Here is a 24,204-nt window from a genome sequence, read left to right as displayed (position 1 = left end):
TTTCCAGTCAGCCCCAGATCTTCCATGTTTATTGGTATCACTGTAGAAACCAGACCTTCCTTTTGAAGGAGAAAGGCTCATTTTTTTTGTTTTTTTTTTATTGTGGTTGGGTTGGTATAGACCTTTTAATAAGCATCAAGACAAGCAATGACCTATGGCAATTTTGTAAATTTATTTTTATTTATTGCCTTGTATAACCAACATTTGGGGCATGAATATAAATTTCCAGGACTACCAGATATGATAGACCTGGACCCTCATGGAAGACTACTAATTTCTGGATAATTTTAAAGCTAGATGATTAACCATTGCTGAGGGACTTGTTATGATTTGGTCACATGGATTCTGCTGATAAACTCTAGAGCCTGCCCAAGTTCCCAGAATACTATTCAGAATTGGAAAAATGAATCCAAAGCATCACAGATTATTTGCTGAGAAGAGCAAGGGGTCAAAGGTAGAAGAAAGGAGTTAGTACACCCTACCAACCAATTTATCCCTCAGCTCAGATGATGCAATCTGATGAAAGTATAATGTTGGAGGCTTGTAAGTCATAGTTTTAGTCACATAAACACAGAGAGTACCCAAAACCAAGGTAGAATAAGGCCCTCCCTCCCCTCCCAGGGAGCCAACCTAGAAGTGAAACCTGAAGAGGTGCTCCAAAGTGGGTAATAATAACAATAAGAAAGAAATATGTGGACTTATTTGAAGACCCAAATTACCTATCTAAGAATAGTAATAGGATCAGAGCAGTCATCTCACAAAAGATAAAGGGCAACTGAATTAAAATTTATATAAACCAATATTTTCTACCCAGTAAAATGGAGGATACTGTTTCAAGGCAAGAGATGAATATTCAAAAAAGCAATTAGACCTCAAAAAGTTTGCTAAGAGTCTTCAATATATCAATATACATTCAATATAATATAATCAATAATAATGTCATCCCCCCAAAATATAAGTAATCAAAATAATTCCCATATCCTAAATAAAGTTATTCAGTTGCTAATGATGCAAGATCTCTCAGGGTAGGATATTGTTTATGCCCTTCCTATTCCCTTTCAGAGACAGAATGTCCATACATGCTAACTCCCAAATCTTGTTGCTCCTTATGCTTTCCAGATTAGCTGCCCAAAATGGTAGCACATTCCTTTAAACAACTTCAGACTGCATACTTCTTACATATACCTGCTACCATCCTGAGCCCATAGAACCTATTCCATATCAGCTCCAGAGACTTCTCTTGGCCCAAGTATCTAAATCATAATGGAGCACTTTCATGATAGGACTTGAGTAGAATCAATTGCCTTTTAATTCCAAAGAGGATCACTAATATTCTGTTAGAGCACCCTACTGCATGGCACCAACCTTTGCTATTATTGCAACAGCACAGTGCCTATAAAAACAAGCTTGGACTTTCCAGCATCACCCCAATTTTTCTTGGCCTTTATCGCTTCTCATAGACATTCATCCTGAACTTGCATTCTCTGCCAACCGTCCAAGAACAATCAAGACTCAGTGCTACAACACCACACTATTCAGGGATGCAGGTGCCATTTTGTGGAGTATTCTTGCTCCTGTGTCACATTACCTTCACCTCTCCATCGTTGCAGAGGCATTAGAGTCAAGTGACAGGGTATCTACAACCCCACTGGACTTCCCTATCCAGTAATACACAATAAATTCACAGTGGGCCAACATGACTATCTATGGCTGTCAGGCAGCATCCAATTTGACACTTGTCAGAATATGTCTTTGTCTACTGTCCTAATTTGAAATTAAGTGCCAAACCTAAGGTTTTGAAACTTATTGGTAATAGCCTACTTCAAAGCTAATAATCCCAATTTATGGGTAAAACGCCAAGGTCCATGGTCAATGAGTACTTTACTAACAAATGCAATAGGTGATTTTTGGTGGACATCTTCCTTCTAGAATAAAACTACTACTAACACTCTTAGCTAGAGTCAATGTGTAACACAAAAGGATGTACAGAGCAGGTAACGTATCATAAGGCACAAAACAGATTATTCTCTTCTCATGTTTCTGCTTTTGGTTCTTCTGACAATGGAATACAATGGCATAGTTCTCAAATTTTGATTCACAGACACCAAATCTTAGAAAAAATTTTCACTTCCTGATAACTTCCAAAGACATGGTTGAGTGACAAAGAAGCAAGTTTATATTCTCAGGGTCAGGACTCACTTCTTGATAATGTACTATATGACTGACATATGTGTCGAGGTTCTACAGAACTTGTATTTGTACTGACAACTTTAAAGCAATGATTTCTCATTAATACCTTCAGTATCTTTCCTCATGTTCTCCCATCATCTTCTTCAACTATGAGAACAAGATAAACTAACACAGACAGTTCATGCAACTGACCATCTTTTTTCATAAATCAAATGGGAAATATGTTCAGACTAGAAAAATCCCAGTGGACAGCTAAAAGGATGTCTTTTCCTTATCCTCTGATGCCAAAGGGTCAAACAGTATGTAGTTGAACAGACACAACACTGAAATGACTGGCTGCCAGACAAACAATCCAGAGCATTCTGAACTCATGGTACTGATTCACCTTAGTTCTCTTTTGTTGAAGTCTAACACACATCCTAATCTTCCAAGTTTTCTACTACTTACCAGCAGTATAGGCATATAGACCACAGAACTTTGGGATAATAATAACTAATAGCTCTTGGCAGTGGTTCCTGGGGTTCATCTTTGAGAAGATAACAATCAAAGATCATTTCTGAAACATCAAATAATCACTGAGATGGCACGTGTGCCATCTCCTTGGGCACATTCCAAGTCCCACTCACGTCCTGAGAATCAACCAGCTTTCACATTGAGCCTCTTCCTCAGATTATCCTTTCAGTCTTCAGACAATAGAGACTCTCCAAGCATAAATTTCTGGATCCATATGACTTGGAGAGTTCACAGATAGCATTGTCCTTCGATTCCCTATAAGATTCTACAAAATAAATCTGGATTATCAGTACTCAAAAACTGAGCCCCAGTTTACTGTCTGTGGTCCTCAGCCAGTACTCTAAGCATACTGGAATTATCTCAACATACAGTCCACATATAGTAAAAACACCAGAACTATCTCCTTTGTCTGAACACAAAAGAACTATTGTATTCCCCGTTTCATTGATACCCACTAGTTCCTTAGCAAGTCAATCACAGAGTAAGAAAGAGATTATAAAACTCTCAAATTATACTCTAGGCTGATATTCTACCTACTAATGAGAGGCAGCCTGATATAGACTCGTATAGAGTAAGAAAACCTGGATTAGTAATATAGTTTTTTTACTAGTTTTGTGACTACTATCAATTCTCTTAACCTCTCTGAACTTCTGTTTTCTTATCTGTAAATTAGAAAAAATAATGCTACTTGCAGGACTACCCCACCCACCCACCTACCATGGGTGTTCTGAGAAAAACACTTCGTAAACTCCATTATAGTATAAGAGGATGAGCAATCATTATTATTACTATTAAATTATATGTTCCAAAATATTAATGATTCCCTTACCACTCCACTTCTGAGCATAACTTGTAATGTGTAAGAATGTCCATGTGTTGCAGCAAGGTGTGATGGAGTACATCCACGATCATCCGGAAGGGTAAGGTCTGCTCCATTCATTATGAGAGCCTAAAAATACACAAAACAGAATCTGTAACTACAAAATACAATCAGTTAATACTATCTTTTTGTTTTTCAAACATATTGAATATTTTCATAAAGGATACCAGGATAATTACAAATATTATTTGAAAACTAGCACATGGCAGAGCCAAGATGGCAGAGTAAAGGCAGCAACCCAGCTGAACTCTTCCGACATTCCCTTCCAAACAACTTTAATATAATGTGCCAAATCAAAATCTGGTATAGCATAGCCAAAAAAAAAGATTGGAGTGAGACATTTTTCCACCCCAAGACAACTCAGGAGGTTGGAAGGAAAGGTCTGTGACACCAAGGTAGAAGCCAGTCTATAGCACATACTGTAGCAGCCCACCAGTGGTGGGCCTAGATGTATTTGTAACAGCAAGAGTCACTTTCAGAACTCTCAGTCAAAATATGTTCCAGGGTATGGAGGAGTACTAGCATTTGCAGCTACAAGAGAACAGAGTCTGTTCCTGGGTAAAGACTAGAGTACAGACTTGACAAGTAGTGAACACACTTCTCCCCATACCATACCATTGTGGAAGCACCAAAAACTTATAGACCTCCAAAGCTAGCTCAGAAAAAGCAGTGCCAAAAAGCTTGAAATTTAAGATAGTGTTATGTTCCTCTCCACATGCCAGGTAAGCAGAGTCCAATTTTAAATTTAAAACATATAATTCAAAGTCATGAAATCAGCTAGGAAAATTAGCAAACAAAACAACAAAAGAGTCTGACCATAAAAAGCTACTATGGTGACAGGGAAGACCAAAATACAAATTCAGAAGAAGACAACAACATGAAAACAACTACATGAAAAGCCTCAAAGGAAAAATGTATATTGTACATATACCAAACAAGAATTCCTTGAAGACCTAAACTAGATAAAAGTGTTAGAGAAAAAAATGGGAAAAGAAATGAGAGTGACACAAGAATATTATGAAAAATGAATGAATCGTTTGATAATAGAAGCACAAAAACAAACTGAAGAAAATAACACTATTCCCCTAACTCCAAGACAACTGGTAATAAAATACAGGTTATATTTATGTTACCATACAACACATATTTCAATGTTCATCATGTGGGGGAAGAAGACACATATCACTTATGCAAGAAAAAAATTCATGGAGGAGATAAAATGAAGAATGGGATTCTTCAATCTGCAATCCTTCAGTTCCTTCTATGGATACTGTGGTATGGCTCATTACCTAGTAATCTTAGTGCTCAAGGTGCAGAATTGGTGGCATTGAAGCAAGCCTGTCTTCTAGCTGATGGTAAAAGTGCTAATATATATGTAGACTCTCAGTATGCATTTACAGTATGCCATGCAACAGGAAAGATCTGGAAACAATGAGGTTTTATTACTACATCAGGAAAACCAATTGCACATGCAGGAATAATAACTGAGTTGTTGGATGCTATCCAGAAACCTAAACAGCTAGCAGTAATCCATTGCAGAAGTCATACTTGTGGCAGAGATTCAGTCTCTAAAGGAAATCACAAAGCTGATATAACTGCAAAGTATGCTGCCCAAAATGCTCCAGTGTATGTAATGAATTTGTCAATAATTGAGTCTGATGATTTAGAAAGAGCTTATGTAAACTCAGAAATCCAGAAATGGAAAGAGAAATTTGGAGCAAGGAAAGAACATGGGATATAGTTTGCAGATACTGGAAAACTGCAGTTACCAAAAGATTTCTATACCTATTTGTGTCAAGGCATTCACATAAAAGGTCATTTTGGTACTCAAGCTTTAGTAGATTCCATCAAAAGGCAATGGGTTGCACCAGGAATAAGTACTGTTGCAAATAAGATCTGTAATAGTCATTCTGTTTGCCAAAAATTCAATCAAAGTGCATTCAGAAAGGTTTAGGTCAGTGATGGGCGAACTTTTTAAAGAGGGAACCAAAGGAAAGGAAATGCTCATTTGTCAGTCTGTTTCCAAGGCAACTCTTTCGAAGTTTCAAAGTATTGTATCCTACTCATTGTATTCGTCAGATTAGGGATTATGTCCGGTGGCTGGATAGAACATTTCAGGGGGCCCACATCTGGTCTGCAGGCCGTAGTTTGCCCATCACTGATTTAGGTGGTAGACCTTTGGCACACTGTCCATTCAAGAGTTTGCAAATTGATTACTATCAGCATGCTAAAAGCTGGAAGATACAAGTTTTGTCTTATAATTGTTGATATATTTACTAAATGGCCTGAAGCTTTTCCATCTAATACTAATACAGCTAACTTTGTGGTGAAAATGTTACTTAAGGAAATTATTCCTAGGTTTGGTGTACCACTTAACATAGATTCTGATAAGGGATCTCATTTCACTTAAGATATTCCTAAAAGAGTCTATGAGCATCTAGGAATAACACCTAAGTATCAGGTTCTTTATCACCTACAAGTTCAGGTCAAATGGAGCGTATGAATAGGGAACTCAAGACTATGGCAGGGAAAGTTTGTGCTGAAACTCATCTAAAATGGCCAGATATTCTTCCCATAACTTTGTTTTACCTACATACAAGACAGAGCAGATTTGCACATATCATCTTATGAAATGCTCTTCAGACATGCTCCATTGCAAGCAAAGACTTATAAGGTTGTTTATACATCTCTCTTAGGAGGAGACTGTCAAATTGCTTCATATTTAAGCATTACAAGAATTTATATATTTACATATTTAAGAATTACAAGAAAGGCTTAGAGAACTGCATGATATGGGAGTATTCATTCAATCTGGTCCATTGGATTATTCTCTTCATAATTTTCAACCAGGTGATATGGTGTATGTGAAAAATTCTGCTAAAACATTGGCAACACAAGAGAATTGGGTAGATCCTTATACAATTGTATTAGTTTCACCATCTTTGGTAGGAGAGATTCATGGTATCATTGTTCACATATTAAATTAGCTCAAGGAATTGATAATGAAAATGTAAAAATTGTAGAAGAAGGAGAAGGAGAAGAAAAAGAAGAAGAAGAGATCGTGGAAAGTTGAGATTCATCAGTCAAATAAAGTCTACAGTCAAAAAGATCAGTAAGGAGTGGACTGTTCCAGTGGAAGAGGACATTCAGATGGAAGGGGACACTGCTAATGAAGAGGAGAATTCAGAAATTGATGGACATTGTATAAAGACAGAAAGACTTATAAAAATTAAGCAGATAAAGACTTTTAAAAGAAAATTCCAGGGAAGAGGATCAAGTGGTTAATAGACTAATGTTCTAAGGAATTTGGGAAATATAATATAGCAACTTAACACATATTCATATACATCCATCAATATATATTGCCATCAAGAACTTCGGAGAAAAGGAGAAGAGAAGATTTCTTCAAGCAACATATGAAGGAAAATCTGTGTTGGCAGGTATCATGCATGCAACAGTAACATATCACAACAGAACATAGCATAAATAACAACATAACAAAAAGCATATTCACAAAAACATAACATGGTTAGGATATGTTGATTTACTAGTTCAATGAGTGAAACAATGTATAAGTACTAACAAGGTTATAATTAGTTATAGGATAATTACTAACAATGGATAGTTACTAACAAGGAATAGTTACTTATTTAGTTTAGATTTTAGTTAGTTTAAAATACTAACAACATAGGGTTAGTTTTAGAAGATTTTATTGAGATAGGGCTTTTGTTATTTAGATTAGAGTTAGAGTTGATAAGACAAGATAAGGTACTAACATATATTACAAACTGCATTACAACATATATAACAAACATGCATTACATGAAACACAGCATATTACAGATCACATATCACAGAAATATATAAAGAGAAATATAAGTATGTGTAAATAGTGTATTAGGATTGCAAAATTGTATTATAATGTATGTGTATGTATATATGTAATGTGTGTAAATATTGGGTGTCTATATGTATAGCATGTATGTATATATTGTATGTGTGTATTATATGTATATATGTAGAATCATGTATGTAGTTAATGGTTGATGCTGGTTAAGTGACATATACAGTTCTATGTAAAAGTTCAGTTTTATGTAATCTAGAATAAGATTGTTTGAATTTTCATCTACTTTTAAATGTAATTTGCACAAGTAAGTTTATATTGGTTAAATGGATTGGTTAAACTTTTATGTAAAGACTAAATTGTAACTTTTCCAAAATTTTTATGCATTACAATAGTAGTAAAATTTTTCTGTATTAGTTTTTAAGAGTAGTATTTTAATGTTTTGCATGAAGTTTGTGCTTGTATTTCTATTTTGATGTTAATTCTACTAATTTTGTTTTGCATATGTTTGATTTGTACTTTGAACTTTGTAACTGTTCATTGTATAATTTTCCTTTTATCTTTCCCTGATCAAATCCCCAGAGTAAAGTAGTATTAGATAAGATAAGATAGATTGAGTGTAGATTATTATTTTGGGTTAGAATTTTAGTATTAGTTTGGTTTGTTAGTGCACAAATACCAAAATATTTTGTGCAATATTATTTTGGCTTTATGCAAAGGGGGGAAATTGTTATAGGGATTTAGCTTAGCAGAATAGGATGACTGACAGGAACAAGTTCCAGAACTCTGTGTGGGTGGCTGGCAGGGGAAAGTCAGTTGTTCCTTGAAATTCCCTTGAATGGAGAGAGCTGCATTTCCTCTGTGTGGATCCTGCTTTTGACTGAAATACCATCCTCTATCAAGAGACCTCTTGCTGGAGTTGGTTGAGTCTTGGTGAGGCATTCAGGGGTAGACTCTGATGTCAAAATCCTAACTCCCCCTCCAAACTTGGATTATAATAGCAGTATCATCTGGACTTCAGTGGACACGGCTTTAAAGATATAGTTTTTGAACACACATGTGAGACCCCCACCCTATATAGCTGGACCTGTTCACCTTCCAGTTTCTGGATAGGTTAAATTTAAGGCAGCTTTTGGATTTTAGCCTGATAGTGTAGTTTCACCCTTCTGGACTTTGGGGAGGGGGCCCAAATACTTTAAGATAGTTTACCCATTCCCTTCCCTTCCTGACCCAGTTATTAATAAACCTTTTGTAATATATCAGACTCTCCTTGATAAGTTCCTTTCCCAAATCTGGTACCTCACCAACAATAATGACCCACTGTGTTAACCCAGCAGATACCCTGGTGTTATCCCACTTAAGGCATTGACACCCATCTAACCCAGTCCCAAGATTTAGTTACTTGCTTCACAGTGGATGGCCTTTTTCATCATGAGTCCCTTGGAGTTATCCTGATCCTTACACTGTTGATAATAGTTAAATTGTTCACAGTTGATCATTACACATTATTGCTATTACTGAGTACAACATTCTCCTAGTTCTTCTCACTTCACTTTCCATCACTTCATATAACTCTTTCCAGGGTTTGTTTGTTTGTTTTTTGTGATTGTCTTGCTCATTGTTTCTTATGGCACAATAGTATCCCATTGCAATCATGTACCACAACTTGTTCAATCATTCCCCAACTGATGGGGGGGTTCTTTGCCACCACAAAAATAGCTGCTACAAATATTTCTATACAAATAGGTCCTTTACCCCTATCTTTGAACTCTTTAAGATACAAACTTAGTAATGGTATTGTTGGATCAAAGGATATGCACAGTTTTGTGGCTCTCTGGGCATGGTACCAAATTGCTCAACATAATCATATCAATTTACAACTCCACCAACAGTTTATTAGTGTCTCAATTTTTCAACATACCCTTGAGCATTTATCATTTTCCTTTTTGATCATATTAGCCAGTCTGATAGGTGTGAGGTGGTACCTCAGAGTCATTTTAATTTGCATTTCTCTAATTATTATATATTATATTATATATTTATTATAATTAGTAGTGACTTTTTTTCATTTTTTCATATAACAAAAGATAGTTTAATTTCTTCATCTAAGAATTGCCTGTTCATATCCTCTACCATTTGTCAATTAGGGAATGCTTTGTAGCCTTACAAATTGGCTCCATTTTCTAGATAGTGGAGAAATGAGGCCTTTGTCAGAGATACTTGCCATAAAATTTTATTTACAGTTTGTGGTTTCCCTTCTAATCTTGATGATTGATTTTGTTTGGGCAAAAACTTTTGAATTTGATGTAGCCAAAATTACCTATTTTAAATCTCCTAATGTTCTCTTTGTCTTATGTGAACATAAAATCTTCCTTTATGCACAGAGCTGAAAGGTAAACTATTCTGTGTTCCCTTAATTTGTTTATGGTGTCACCCTTTATTTCTAAATCATAGATCCATTTTGACTTTACCTTGGTATATGGAGTAAAGTGCCTAGTTTCTGTCACACCATTTTTGTCAAACGGTGAACTCTTCCAAAAGCTTAGATTTGTGGGCTTGTCAAACACTAGGTTACTATGGCTATTTACTACTGTAAGTTGATTACCTAACTTATTCCATTGATACACTATTCTCTTTCTTAGTCAGTACCAGATTGTTTTTATGGTTGCCATTTTATAATATAGTTTGAGGTCTGGTATGGCTAAACCACCTTCCTTCTTATTTGACAAATGCAAGACTTAAAAAAAGAATGAAAAATAAACATGAAAGAGAAATCATAAGGGACTTAATAAAGTTTAAATATTTAACATTCTTAAATGGGAATCTGATACATGTAACTCCTAATAAACTCAAAGGTGTAAGTTGATTTTGAGAGAATGGGATTCTCTCAAAAAAATAAACAAAAGTATAAGAAAGGCAGATGCACTGGGAGCAGTTAGAAGAAAGAAGAATGGAAAAATCATCTTACATTAAAGAGGCATGCAAGTGTATGGGATAAAATTTGTACATTATTCCTCAATATACATTGATTAGTATTAATAATTATAGATTGGCAACCTCCTATAGAAAAATGGTGAAGTTAGAGATATCAATCTCTCCTTGTGATGAGCAGAAGAAACCCCCTCCCCAAGCAGCTTTATACACATATATTAATATAGGCCTTTAATATACTCTTTTTCAAATGTGGCTAAGAGGCTACCCCCCCCCCTTTTCTTCTATGGGAAGAAGTTTAGGGATGACCTAATTCCTATGAGAGAAATCTCAAAACTTACAAGTTATAATCTTGACTACATGTCTCAAGAAATGTTGCAATGCTATGGCCCGAGTAATATTTCAAAAAATGTTTCCTGAATCTGATAAACTTTAAATAGACCTAAAACCCTGACTCAACTAGAAAAAATGCAAATACAAAAAGAATTGTTGCAATCTGGTAAATCCTTGGACAGGAAGGAAGATAGAAGAAGGAGAACACAAAGGATGGGAAAGTAGAAATAGCATTGTGTTGAATCCCTATAAAATCTGAGTAAACCTAGGCATCGATGCCCACTGTTTCTAGGACCTCAGACTGCGGAACCTGCCTCTCTGTCTCTGTCTGTCTGTCTGTCTCAGAATTGGTTCTATGAAGAGAGAATTAGACTCTCTTAGTTTATTTTTAATGTAATCAATCAGTAACCTTTAATTTAATCAAATCAAAAATTTGAAGTGCCCCTACTTAGCACTTGGCAAATCACTAAGTAAGAGAGTTCCCAAATCACTTACTAGAGAAAGCTCACACCTCCAAAGGCCACAAGCACTGTCCCCACCCCCAGTCCCCAGTGTTAGGCAAATTGAAAGGCTTTGATTGGTTCCTGTGATGAGGTGGAGAGACAGGAAGTGATGTGGTAAAAGGCAAGACGGAACACAGTCTGGAGCTCTCTTTTTCCTGGATTTATTCTGTGTTGGTGAGCTGAGCAGAAGGGAGATTCTTGGAGGCAGTTACCTTTTCCTGGACTCATCCTGGACTGAAACTTTCTGCTCTGGAGAGGCTTGCTTGCTGAGGTAGTGACTGGAGCAGAAGGAAGAGGCTTGCGTTGGTGGAACCCTTGCTGTAGACACCACTGGGACTTCTGGCTAAAGAGACTATCCACATGGAGATGGGGACTTGAGGAAGCCCTTGCCAGGTGGTGAGTTGGACTTCTTCAGACAGCAATTAAAGGGTATCTAACTAGACAGTATTTTTCTACTTCTTCCCTACACATCTCTCTCTTTTACTATATCTCTATTAAATTAAATTAAGAGCTGCTAATAGACTCTGATTTAAGAGTTAATATTTTATAAACGCTGACCACACCAAACTCCTTTTAACTCATAAATATTTATCAAACCATTAATTTTAACCCTTACAGTTCCAAGCCAGAAGAATGGTGAGGGTCAGGCAAGTGGGGATTAAGAAATTTGCCCAGGGTCACATGGCTTGGAAGTGTCTGAGGTCACATTAGAACCCAGGACCTCCCATCTCTAGGCCTGGCTCTCATTCCACTGAGCCACCCAGCTGCTCCATCCTTCCAGGTTAAAGTAAGTTAGTTTGAGTTATGAAAAATCCTTTTAATTTTACTTAACTAAAATTGCCCATTTTATCTTATGTGATTCTTTCAATCCCTTGTTTGGTCATGAACTATTCTCCTATACATAATTCTGAGAGGTGATTGTTTTTCCTTGCTTCTTTTTTCCATTAAACTTTGGACCCAGATCACTATTTATCTGTACTATCTGTCCCAGATATATATATATATATATATATATATATAAGGCTTTAACATTGCAACTTACGGACCACAAGGCCTTTTCCTTTTCAGCTCTGCTTCCTGATTTCCCTGGTTTCCTTTAAGTCCCAACTAAAATCCCATCTTGCACTGGAAGCCTTCCCCAACCCCACTTAATTTTAGACCAGTCTGTTATTTCCTATTTACCCTATTTACATACTATTTATCCTGTATATAACTTGCTTTGTATATATTTGTTTGTATGCTGTCTTTCCCATTATATTGTAAGCTCACTGAGGGTAGGGACTGTCTTTTGCCTCATTTTGCAGCCTCAGTACTTAGCACAGTGCCTGGCACATAGTAAGTGCTTAATAAATATTGACTGAATGAGTCATTGATCCAATGATATTTGTTGTTCCTCCTAGAATGGGAACAACTTGAGAGGAGGAATTACTTTATTTTATATTTATGTCTTTAGCATAGTCTTTTACACATAATAAGCTTTTAATAAATATTTTCCCATTTATTCATTCATTCTTTTCCTCTTTTAGTCAGCAGTAAGATGGCAAAAAATGTGGTCCATGGTTGACTATCTCTTGTGAAAGCCTACTTGTTCCCTACTAATATTCTCATTGAGATGCTAAATTCATGTATAGATAATCTTCATAAAGATTTTATACAGATGGGAGTGTAAGAAAATAGATCAGTAATTATTGATGTTTATTCAGCTGTTGCCTGTTTTGATAGTAATAATAGTACAAGATTTTTTTCCTTTTTTGGATATCTTTCCCTTCTTCAGATCCCTTATATTTGAATATATATGTAGATTATATATGTTATTCAATGCTTTCACAATTATTTAATCTCTAGTATATGTCTCCTTTATATAAACTTGGCCCAATCTAACAGCTTTTTCCTTTTGTTCTACTTTGTTCTACTGTCTTTGTTCTACTGTCACATCTGTCTCCTCTATAATACCTCAAGAACAATAAAGTTAGGGACCAAATGGTCACTTCAAAAATATGTTATTCATCATCAACTCCAGGAGAGGGGAGGGAAAAGGGAAGGGAGACAACATGAATCGTGTAACCTTGGAAAACTAATGGGTAAATTTGTTACTGTAATAAAATAAAGGAAAAAATATTTTAATTAAAAAAACATTATTTAATAACAAAAATAAGTGGTTGAAGAAATTGGACATGTTGAGCCTAGAGGAAAAAAAGACTTGGTAGGAGAGGTGCAAGAAGATAGGGATGAAGATTATTTTTTTAATATTTAAAAGTATCATAGATTTAGAGCTGGAAGGGACCTTAGAAGCAATGAATTTTACAATTGTCTGCTAACTTTTTTTATTCATGGAGAAATTAAGTGATTTACACACAGTCACAAAACTAGTTAGTGTGAATGGTCAGGTCTTCTTGTCCCCAAGTTCAGGGCTCTACCCATTATGCCACCTAAGTTGCCCAAAGCTATCACATGGAAGAGGGATTAGATTGTTTTGCTTGATTTGAGAGGGCAGAAGTATGAGCAACAAGTCAAAGTTTCAGAGAGATAAATTTAAGCTTGATACAAAGGGAAAAACGTCTAGCAATTTAAGCCATCTAAAAGTGACAGGTTTTTATAGTATCAGAAAAAATTATAACAAAATTGATTTGGAAAAACAAAAAGTCAAGACTATCAAGGGAACTAATGAAAAAAATGTGAAGGAGGGGCGGCTGAGTAGCTCAGTGGATTGAGAGTCAGGCCTAGAGACAGGAGGTCCTAGGTTCAAAAGCCAGCCTCAGCCACTTCCCAGCTGTGTGACCCTGGGCAAGTCACTTGACCCCCATTGCCCACCCTTACCAATCTTCCACCTATGAGACAATACACTGAAGTACAAGGGTTTAAAAAAAAAAAACAATATGGTACTGGCTAAGAGAGAGAAGGGTGGATCAGTGGAATAGACTTGGGGTAAATGACCTCAGCAAGCTAGTGTTTGATAAACCCAAAGATCCCAGCTTTTGGCAAAAACCTACTATTTGACAAAAGTTGCTGGGAAAATTGGAAAATAGTATGGGAAAAATGAGGTTTAGCTCAATATCTGACACCCTATACCAAGATTAACTCAGTGGGTAAATGACTTAAATATAAAGAGTAAAATCATAAATAAGTTAGATGAACATAGAATAGTATACCTGTCGGATCTATGAAAAAGGAAGTAATTTAAGACCAAGCAAGAGATAATGAACATTACAAAATATAAAATGAATAATTTTGAATATATTAAATTAAAAAGGTTTTGTACAAACAAAACCAATGCAACCAAAATTAGAAGGGAAGCAACACATTGGGAAAATTTCTGTTATAACAAAAATCTCTAACAAAGGTCTAATTTCTCAAATTTATAAGGAACTAAGTCAAATGTACAAGAAATCAAGTCATTCCTCAATTGACAAATGGTCAACGGACATGAATAGACAGTTTTCAGATGAAATCAAAACTATTAATAATCACATGAAAAAATGTTCTAAATCCCTCCTGATTAGAGAAATGCAAATAAAAACAACTCTTAGGTACCACATCACACCTAACATATTGGCCAATATGACAATGCAAAATTAGGACACTAATGCATTGCTGGTAGAGTTGTGAATTGATCCAACCATTGTGTAAGGCAATTTGGGATTATGCCCAAGTTGCTTTAAAAGAATGTATGCCCTTTGATCCAGCAATACCACTACTAAGTTTGTACTCCAAAGAGATAATAAAAAAAGAGTTGTTCAAAAATATTCATAGCTATGCTCTTTGTGATGGCAAAAAACTGGAAAATGATGGGGTGGCCATCAATTGGGGAATGGCTGAACAAATTGTGGTATCTGATGATGATGGAATACTATTGTGCTCAAAGGAATGATGAACTGGAGGATTTCTATATGAACTGGAAAGACTTCCAGGAATTGATGCAGAGTGAAATGAGCAGAACAAAGAGAACATTATACATAGTAATTGAAACAATTGGGACAAGCAAACGTAATCAACACTGCTACTAATATCAATGCAATGATCCAGAACAATTCTGAGGGACTTATGAGAAAGAACACTATCCACATCCAGAGAAAGAATTGTGGGAGTAGATACACAGAAGAAAAACATATGATTGATCACATGGTTCAGTGAGGATATGAATGGGGGGTTTGGTTTTAAAAGATCACTCTATTACAAATATGAATAATATGGAAATAGGTTTTGAGCAATAATACATGTATAACCCAGTGGAATTCCTTGTCAGCTCTGGGAATGGGGAGGGAAGACGAGGCGGGGGGGGGAGGAAGGGGGAAGGAAGGGGAACATGGATCATGTAACCGTGGAAAAATATTCCTAATTAATTAATTTTTTCATTTTTTAAAAAGTGACACAGGCTACCTCAAAAAGTAGTGCTTTTCTCTCTGTTAGAGGACTGCAAGCAAATGTCACTTAACCATTTGATAGTCAGATTTGTGGAGGAGACTCTTATCCACTATAAATTAGATGGCCTCTAAGGTCCTTTCCAATTGTGAGATTCTGAAAGCCTATCACTTTTCACGTTTTCCTCTATATCTTCTTCCTAGGCTATTTTCAGACATGTCTTATTATTCTCTAGCAAGCACTCTCCCTCTTTTTAGTAGTCTCATCTTCCTTTCACAAGTTGTTCCTTTAGGATTATTTTTAGGTTAGTACTTTCTCTTTTAGCCTTTGTTGGCAATCAAATAATTCAATTCAAATGGATCTGTGATCTCTTCAATGTGGTATTCTCTCCAAGAAAGTAAATCAAAACTAAGCCACATCTGCCCATCCTATGCAACTGGTGTCCATGCTCTCTACTAAATTTGCACAAGGAGTTTACCCAATATACTGTGGGTTAAGTGGTCCTTCCTTGAGCTCTCTTGATTCATTGAGGAATTTAAAAGAGCATCACTTATCCCTCATGCTAGTTATGTCACCAAGACATATTCTTTTTTACTCACACATTTGCTTGATGATATCCCACAATATTTTTCCTTTGTAGATCCTCACTTGTAATGAGTTGTACCCTGACAAAATCTACCATTTGCCTCTGGATTGCAGAGTGATAACTCAATTTCAGTTCTTTGGAGACTGTAGTGTTTCATGATTCAAATCCATACAACAAAAGAATATTGGTATTAAAAAGACATACTTTTGCTTTTAGGAGAAGCTTGGTTTCATTAAAAGAACTTTGCAATTTCTCAAAAGCAATGGAGTTAAACTCTCTTCCTCCTGTCAAATTCTGAGACCAAATTCATTGTCCATTGGTAGTGTCTGCACAAGATATACATATTGATGAATGAGCTCAGTAGGGTGTACATTTAACTGCATATTATAGTTTAAGCAACAAATATTCTTCATCTATTTGATTTTCCTCTAAGGATGAGTAGAATGAACTTTTTGAGTGATTACAGTTCTCATTTAAGAGGTTCTGTAATACTTTGGGGTTTACTAAAACCAGGATGATATCATTCCTAAAAAGAACCATATGGAAGACCTCACTATTGTAAGAGTTTAAATTTAGGTTTTATGTCCAAAGTATTGCCAATTTTAAAATACTACAGCTTAAGTCAAAATGACTTTTAGCAGTTTTATTTACAAAAAGGTGGAAAGAATGAAAGTGGAAAATGTAAGAAGAAGGTAGAGGACTATCTAGCCTACCACTCTAACTGCTGCTCTGATATCTGGCTCAGCCCAGGCAGAGCTTGGTAATCCACACCAGACCTCAGTGGTATCTTCAGCCAGATTTCCACCAACATGGCCTCCTCCAGAGCCAAGGCAGGAATCTCAGTCGCTCAACCAGCAAGCTGACACAAGATCCAGGGAGCCAGGGAGTCTCCTCCTCCAGTCCAGCTCACCTGATGCAGAGTGAATGACTGAATCCTCAAGCTGGCCTTTTTAAAGCTGGTTGTTTTTTTTTTTTAACTTCACTTTCTATAGCTCCCCCACTTTAGGAGAACAAATCACAGTCTTTCAATTTGCCTAGCACTGACCAAGAGTGGGTTAGAGGAAGGGGGCAGTGACCTTTGGAGGTGTGAGCTTACTCTAGTAAGTGACTTATGAACTCTCTTACTCAGTGTTAAGTAGGAGTACTTTAAGTCCTTGATTTAATTAGCTAAAAATAGGCAAGGGGAGAGTTAATCCTATCTTTACACTAAGTAGAATTATGCTTTGACCCAGATTCAGTATTGGATGTCTTTCATGACAGCAGCAACCACCTTTAGTAAGCACATACTTCCTTGCCTTATGTTTCCCTTGATATTAATAAGAAACATGTAATTGCACAAGGTTATCATTGTAGGTATGCTTTTTAAAGAATATTATATAATTTTTACATATGGATGGGAGGCACCTTTTTGAGTTTGTGAATTCTTTACATCTTTCAGTCAATTATGTGATGATAAAGAAGAGATATAGAATATCACTTGTGAAAGTATGCCTCTTAACGTCTAATATCTTGATTAAATATGGCTTTTGTTGTATGCAAAGATTATTTTCCAAAAATTATTTTGATGTAAAATTTTGGAATTATTTGGGTAAATTTATTAGGTATTATTTCAATAAATAAGCCATCAGTTACTGCTGCACTCTGCATCTGTTTATGTAAATCTCCCCAATTCTGAACCCCCCTCACTCTTTCTTAAAATAGTATTCCATCATATGCATATGTATTAATATCTACTCCCCAATAGATTAGCACCTTCTCATTTCCAATTCTTTTGGACACAACTAAATAAAGACAAAAATATTTTTCAGAACACTTCCTTAGATCCCTCAATGACAAAAAAGTGTTATCTCCATCAGACATCTTCTGTGCATTCTTGATCTAATCCAGCTGCTTTTTCCTATCTTTGTCTTCTTCAGTGCCACTTTCACTTCCCAAAAGCACATAAAGCTAGAGAATTCAAAAATGGTGATTCTACCACCCTCAGTTGTGATTTTTTTTTTTAAATAAAAAACCTTTGCAGATCTTTTCCATCTTTTGTTTATTTATTCTCTTAATAGTTTCATTCTCAAATGCCTTCCAGGTGAATTTTCTTAGCTGCATCTCAAGCCTTTTATATACTGCTCATCATTTTATCCACTATCCTACTACATATGATTTTTGAATATATTTATATTCTAAACTGGTATTGCCCTTGATTGCCATTGCTTTCCAATAGCAAATAAGCCAAAATATTTGTTTACTCAACTAGTTTCCAGGCTTTTTTTGTCTCCTCATTATGGCAACTTATTTACCTCAGTTAAATTTACAATCAGTATTGATAAATTTTCCTCCATATATTTCTTATTTTTAGCATCAATAACTTGTTTAAATAGGTCTTTGTAGAAGACAAAAAGATCTCTTTTAGAAGGATTCAATCCAGTGTCTAGACAGTCAATGATTTTGGAGATATGGAAAAGAAACTGAAGACACAGGTTGTGCTTACTTCACTTTTGTCCACTGAAAACAAGGTATATAGAAGCAAAAAAAATTAATTTGGGAAATTAACATCTAGCTAAGAAGACAATATCTGAAAATGAGATATGAATTTATGGACAACAGCTTACAATACTAGATTGACAAATTTCTGACCAAAGAAGGAATATACTTAATAGGTAAAAATATTTACTAAGGATCTTGTAAACCTAATCAAAATTATTTAAACTTAAAAAAGGCAGGGGAAAGAGTAAACTATATATATATGTACATACAAATTCTCAAAGTTTAAGCAACAAATAGAAGGAATCAGGGATCCTAATACAAAAGGGCAAATTTGACCCAATACACATCACTAAGACTTGGGTTGAATGATGTATATTAGGTCAAATTTGCCCTTTTGTTGTGAGCACAGATAGCACAGCATAGTAAAAAGGCATATTTGGAAGCAGCAAGGTGATATAGGGGATTGAAAGCCAAGCCTAGAGTCAGGAGTTCAAATCTGGTCTCACTCACTTCCCAGCTGTGTGGCCTCGGACAAGACACTTTACCCCCCAACAGCCTAATCTTTCCTGCTCTTTTGCCTTGGAACTAATACACAATATTGATTCTAAGATGGAAGGTAAGGATTTTTTTTTAAAAGAAGGTATATTTCTTTTTATGAAATGAATGAATGAAGATCAAAAGTAAAGAAGTATGGGTGAAGGCAAAGGAGGCAGAAAAGAAATGATTTTGTTAAAAGAATATGCTACACAGGAATTGATGCAGAGTGAAAGGAGCAGAGCCAGAAGAATGTTGTACACAGAGACCAATACACTGTGTTAAAATAGAATGTAATGGACTTCTGTACTAGCAGCAATGCAATGACCCAGGATAATTCTGAGGGACTTATGGAAAAGAACACTACCCTTTCTTCAAAGGAAGAACTACAGGAGTGGAAACAGAAGAAAAACAACTGCTTGAATACATGGGTTGAGGTGGACATGATTGGGGATGTAGACTCGAAACTACCACACCAATGCAACTATCAACAATTTGGAAATAGGTCTTGATCAATGACACATGTTAAAACCAGTGGAAATACACATCTGCCATGGAGGGGAAGGGGAAGTTGGAGGGGGTGAAGGGGAAAGAAAGTAAGAGCATGAATTATGTAACCATGTTAACTTTTCTAAAAAATAAATATTAATAAATGTTTTTAAAAAAAAGAATATTCTACAGATCATCTGGGCAGAAAGAGGAAATCAATGAGAAGTTTCAGAAATAGATCAAAACTCTGGCATAGTGGCATGATATCATAGTGATAGGGGACTTCAATAAAGAACATTTGATTATCCTCAAGAAAAGAAAGTTCAGGCAAGGGAAAGGAGGAGAGGCCTGACAAGAAGAAGAAATCTTAGCTGTATTCAAGTGTTTGAAAGGCTGCCAAGTGGAGAAGGAATTAGACTTGTTTCATTGGATCCCAGAGAGAAAAACTAGATAGAGAAACGTATAGATGTTAAAAAGAAGAAAATTCAAGCTCAAAATTGGGGAAGGGAGCAGCTGGGTAGCTCAGTGGATTGAGAGCCAGGCCTAGAGACAGGAGGTCCTAGGTTCAAATCTGGTCTCAGACACTTCCCAGCTGTGTGACCCTGGGCAAGTCACTTGACCCCCATTGCCCACCCTTACCACTCTTCTACCAAGGAGCCAATACACAGAAGTTAAGGGTTAAAAAAAAAAAAAGAAAGAAAGAAAGAAAGAAAGAAAGAAAGAAAGAAAGAAAGAAAGAAAGAAAGAAAGAAAAAGGAAAAAAAGGAAGAAAATCAGGGGGAATTTCCTAACAATTAGAGATGTCCAAACTACTTAGAAACATGGTGGGTTCCATCTCCTCAGGAATCTTCAAGACTAGACAACTACTTGTCAGATTTATTATAGTTAGGATTGTTTTCATATATGGGTTGGATTAAATGGACACCAAAGTTCCTTCCAAGTCTCATTCTATGATACTCTGATTCTCGATATAATGAGAACTTTTCTTAAACATTTCTTGTCTTGTACAAAGACTCTAACTTCTAACTCATAAAGTCATAGAATCTTAGAGCTAGAAAGGCCCATAGATGGCATTTATTCTAACCTATCTGAGGAGAAATACTCTCTATGAAACGTTTATTGGGTGATCCTCCAACTTCTGCCTGAACAAACACCTCCAATGATAAAGAACTCATTACCTTAAAAGATTCCCAATAGTAAAGAGTATTTGAAAGGTAAAACAGAGGTTCATCAGATAATTTAAAATTCTTGTTAGAATACATAGAATACTATGAGTTTTGGAGCACTACAATCCTCTGGATTAAGTTCTGGGTCACCCAAAGAGCAATGGTTGGTGCAAATAAGTTACCACACATTATCAACCAAGAAATACTCAAGCAATATAAAGGATTGTAAAAAGTTTGTAACTAAAAAAAGGAAGGAAAGTCATGTAGCGTAACAATAAAGGCATTTTTGTATCCTTTTAATACCAAGGAGTAAAGACTGACTCATACTGGTTGCTTCCCCCATGAATCATTTATGAGAGGAAATGCAAAAGAGTCACACAGAATGAGCTGCAACCTATACTACTAGAAGGAATATCACATCAGTGATCACAGATTAATGTATCAACAAGTTAGAATAATAAATAGAATTTTATAATGTTCATTTTTAGGATAAAATGAGAGAGATATAAAAAATACTGATTACTATACTCGGGAAAAGTAACTCAAGAAAACTGATACATAGAAATATAGTATGTTTATGGTATGCTTGCTCATTCACATTTTAAGTGATTTTTCATTGTAATTAATAATAACTCACATTTCTTTAGTTCTGCAAGACTACGGTAAGACTGAAAAAGCACTGACCCATCAAACAAGCCAAAGAAATAGATAAGGCAAGTAGCATTTTCCTAATTTATAGGAAAAAAAATTGAAACTCTGAAGAACAGTGGGACTAGAAATACAGAAGAAAAACAACTGCTTGGTCACATGGGTTGATGGGGATATGATTGGGGATGTAGACTCTTTGCACCCTAGTGCAAATATCAATAATATGGAAATAGATCTTGATCAATGACACATGTAAAAACCATGTTTTTAAATACAAAACTGCGTGTTGCTATGGGAGGGTAGTAGGGGGAGGGGCAGAAAAAATATGAATCTTGTAACCATGGAAAACTATTCTTAATTAATTAGTTAATTAATTAAACATTTCCTAAAAAATTTAAATAAAATAATTCTAGGATTATAGGCAAGCCTTGTATAAGGGGAAACTAGATATTTAAGGTATGGTTGCCAGAAATTTAACTCAATTTCAAGTTAAAAATAGACCCAAGTCAGGATGACTTTTATGGAAGTTTATTTATAATTAGGAAGGTTAAAGGTAGGGAAATTGAGAGAGAGAAACTCTGGCCTGGACCAGATAAGAATTTAGAGGCCCCAGCAAAGGAGCACAGAGGTTAAATTAACAAGGCTTCTAGCCACAAGGCCTCCTCTAAGAAGAGAGGCAAGAGAGGCCTCCCTAAGGCTGGAGCCTCCAGAAACGCCACAGGAGGAGAAAGGAAGTCAGCCTAGCTTACCCACCGTGACAATTCAGAGGGAAGCAGTCTGAGGTCTCACCAGGAATCCTTCAACACCAAGTTCAAAGCACCAACTCCTCCACAGGAAGTTACCATCATATTTAAGAGACAGCATCTTTCGTCACTTCCTGCATCCACCTTCAATTTCAAGTGGACAAATGGCAGCCTCAACACTGTTTTGGACTGCCCAGGGGGCAGCCCCTTGTTTTTGATTTGTTACTTACTATCACGTGTGGGTAACAGACCTTCCCCTCCCCACTTAATTCAAAGTTGGGTGGGGTGACATTATTTCTGATGGCTAGAGTTTAAACGATGACTGAGGATGAGCTAATTCCATTTACACAGCCTATTGAACTGAATCACTTAAGTGAACAGCATCGAGTATCTATGCCACTTGTTCAATTTGCATTTAATAATGTATTGCTTTGTATAGTTACTTAACTTGTCATACATGCATCAACTGATATGTGTTGAATAAATGGATACTCTACATTTTCACACTTAGTTAATATGATAAGCTTCCTAAAGTATTACTGTATTACCTTGTCCACAACCTTGCACAATGTCTTTCTTCCTTTTTCTTTCTTTCTTTCTCTTTCTTCATTTCTTTCTTTCTTTTCCAACCCTTACCTCTTCTATCTGAGACAAAAGGGCAAGGGCTGGGCAAACCAGGTTAAGTAATTTGCCCACAGTTACATTCCTAGGAAGTGTCTAAGGCCAGATTTGAACTCGGGTCCTCTCAATTCCAGGTCTAGCATTCTATCCACTGTGCCAGCCACCTACCTGCCTGTGCAATGCCTTTCACATAGGAGATAAGCACTAAATATTAGCTGAAGAGGTACAAATTCCTTAACGAAAATAATAGACTAACCAGCAGTTGTTGCTGTGGAGCAAATTTAGCTGGGCACTTTTTTTCCTCTTTTTAAACTCTTCCCTTTTGTTTTAAAATCAGTTCTAAATATTGTTTCCAAGGAAGGAAAAATGGTAAGGGCTAGGTAGTTGGGGTTAACTTATTTAAATTTACATAGGTAGAACTGAGCACTCTGTAATCGCTCCTCTCCCAGACATTTTAGGGAATAGCTAAAGACTTTTATATAGCACTTACTAGGTGCCAGGCACTGTGCTAAGTTTTTTTTTTTTTTTTTTTTTTTAAACCCTTACCTTCCGTCTTGGAGTCAATATTGTGTATTGGCTCCAAGGCAGAAGATTGGTAAGGGTAGGCAATGGGGGTCAAGTGACTTGCCCAGGGTCACACAGCTGGGAAGTGTCTGAGGCCAGATTTGAACCTAGGACCTCCCGTCTCTAGGCCTGACTCTCAATCCACTGAGCTACCCAGCTGCCCCCTCTGTGCTAAGTTTTTTGCAAATATCACTGCATTTGATCACACTAACAACAGCCCTGGAAACTGAGGGATGTGGAATTGAGGGTCACAGAGGCTAGATTTGAACTCATCTTCCTGACTTCAGGCCCAATTCTTGATCCACTGTGCCACCTAGCTAGAACTTTACCCCACCAATGAGGAAATCAGCCCTAAGACCCATTCAAACAGAAATAAATCTGAGCCTGTGTGAACACCCTGCTACTTAACTGTTTTTTCTTTGGGGATGGAGGAGATAGAATGGGGGAGCATGCTTAACTGATTCAATCTTCTAATGAAAAAACTGAGGAAAAAAACTTTTCCACTTTCAGAAAAACCTGATGACCTATAACGGAAGTGCCCTGCCCCCTCTGTAACTGGTTCCAGTCTGCTAAAAACTTGCAATAAAGCCAGAACTGACGTGTATTCCCAATGTACACACACCAGCCTCATCCCTTGTAGTAGCTCTTTGTGTCCTACTGGTATTCAAGAAGGGAGAAGAACTGCTGAGGCCTTCTGGCTTGGGAGCAGCCTGGTCCCTCTCTCCCTCACAGTCAACAGGAAGTCAAGGAGGCAAATCCCTGCTGTTACTTGTGCCCCTGATATCGCTGTCCCTTCCTGCTTTCGGTTGAAGGAAGAATGAT

General features: G+C 36.4%; 1 protein-coding gene across 1 annotated transcript in view; it reads right to left on the bottom strand.

Moving 5' to 3' along the window:
- Positions 1–24,204, bottom strand: part of ANKRD42 (ankyrin repeat domain 42) — a gene marked incomplete at its 5' end in the record, with an annotated part of 81,713 nt that overhangs the window by 42,986 nt on the left and 14,523 nt on the right. The window contains one exon of the mRNA XM_044668932.1: positions 3,533–3,652. Within this exon, the coding sequence (XP_044524867.1) occupies positions 3,533–3,652 (120 nt within the window). The remainder of the gene's footprint in view (positions 1–3,532; positions 3,653–24,204) is intronic.

The sequence above is a fragment of the Gracilinanus agilis genome, chromosome 3 (assembly GCF_016433145.1).
Source record: "Gracilinanus agilis isolate LMUSP501 chromosome 3, AgileGrace, whole genome shotgun sequence".
Lineage (NCBI taxonomy): Eukaryota > Metazoa > Chordata > Mammalia > Didelphimorphia > Didelphidae > Gracilinanus > Gracilinanus agilis.
The sequence above is the reverse complement of the archived record's forward strand: the minus strand, read 5'-3'. Positions and strand labels throughout refer to the sequence as shown.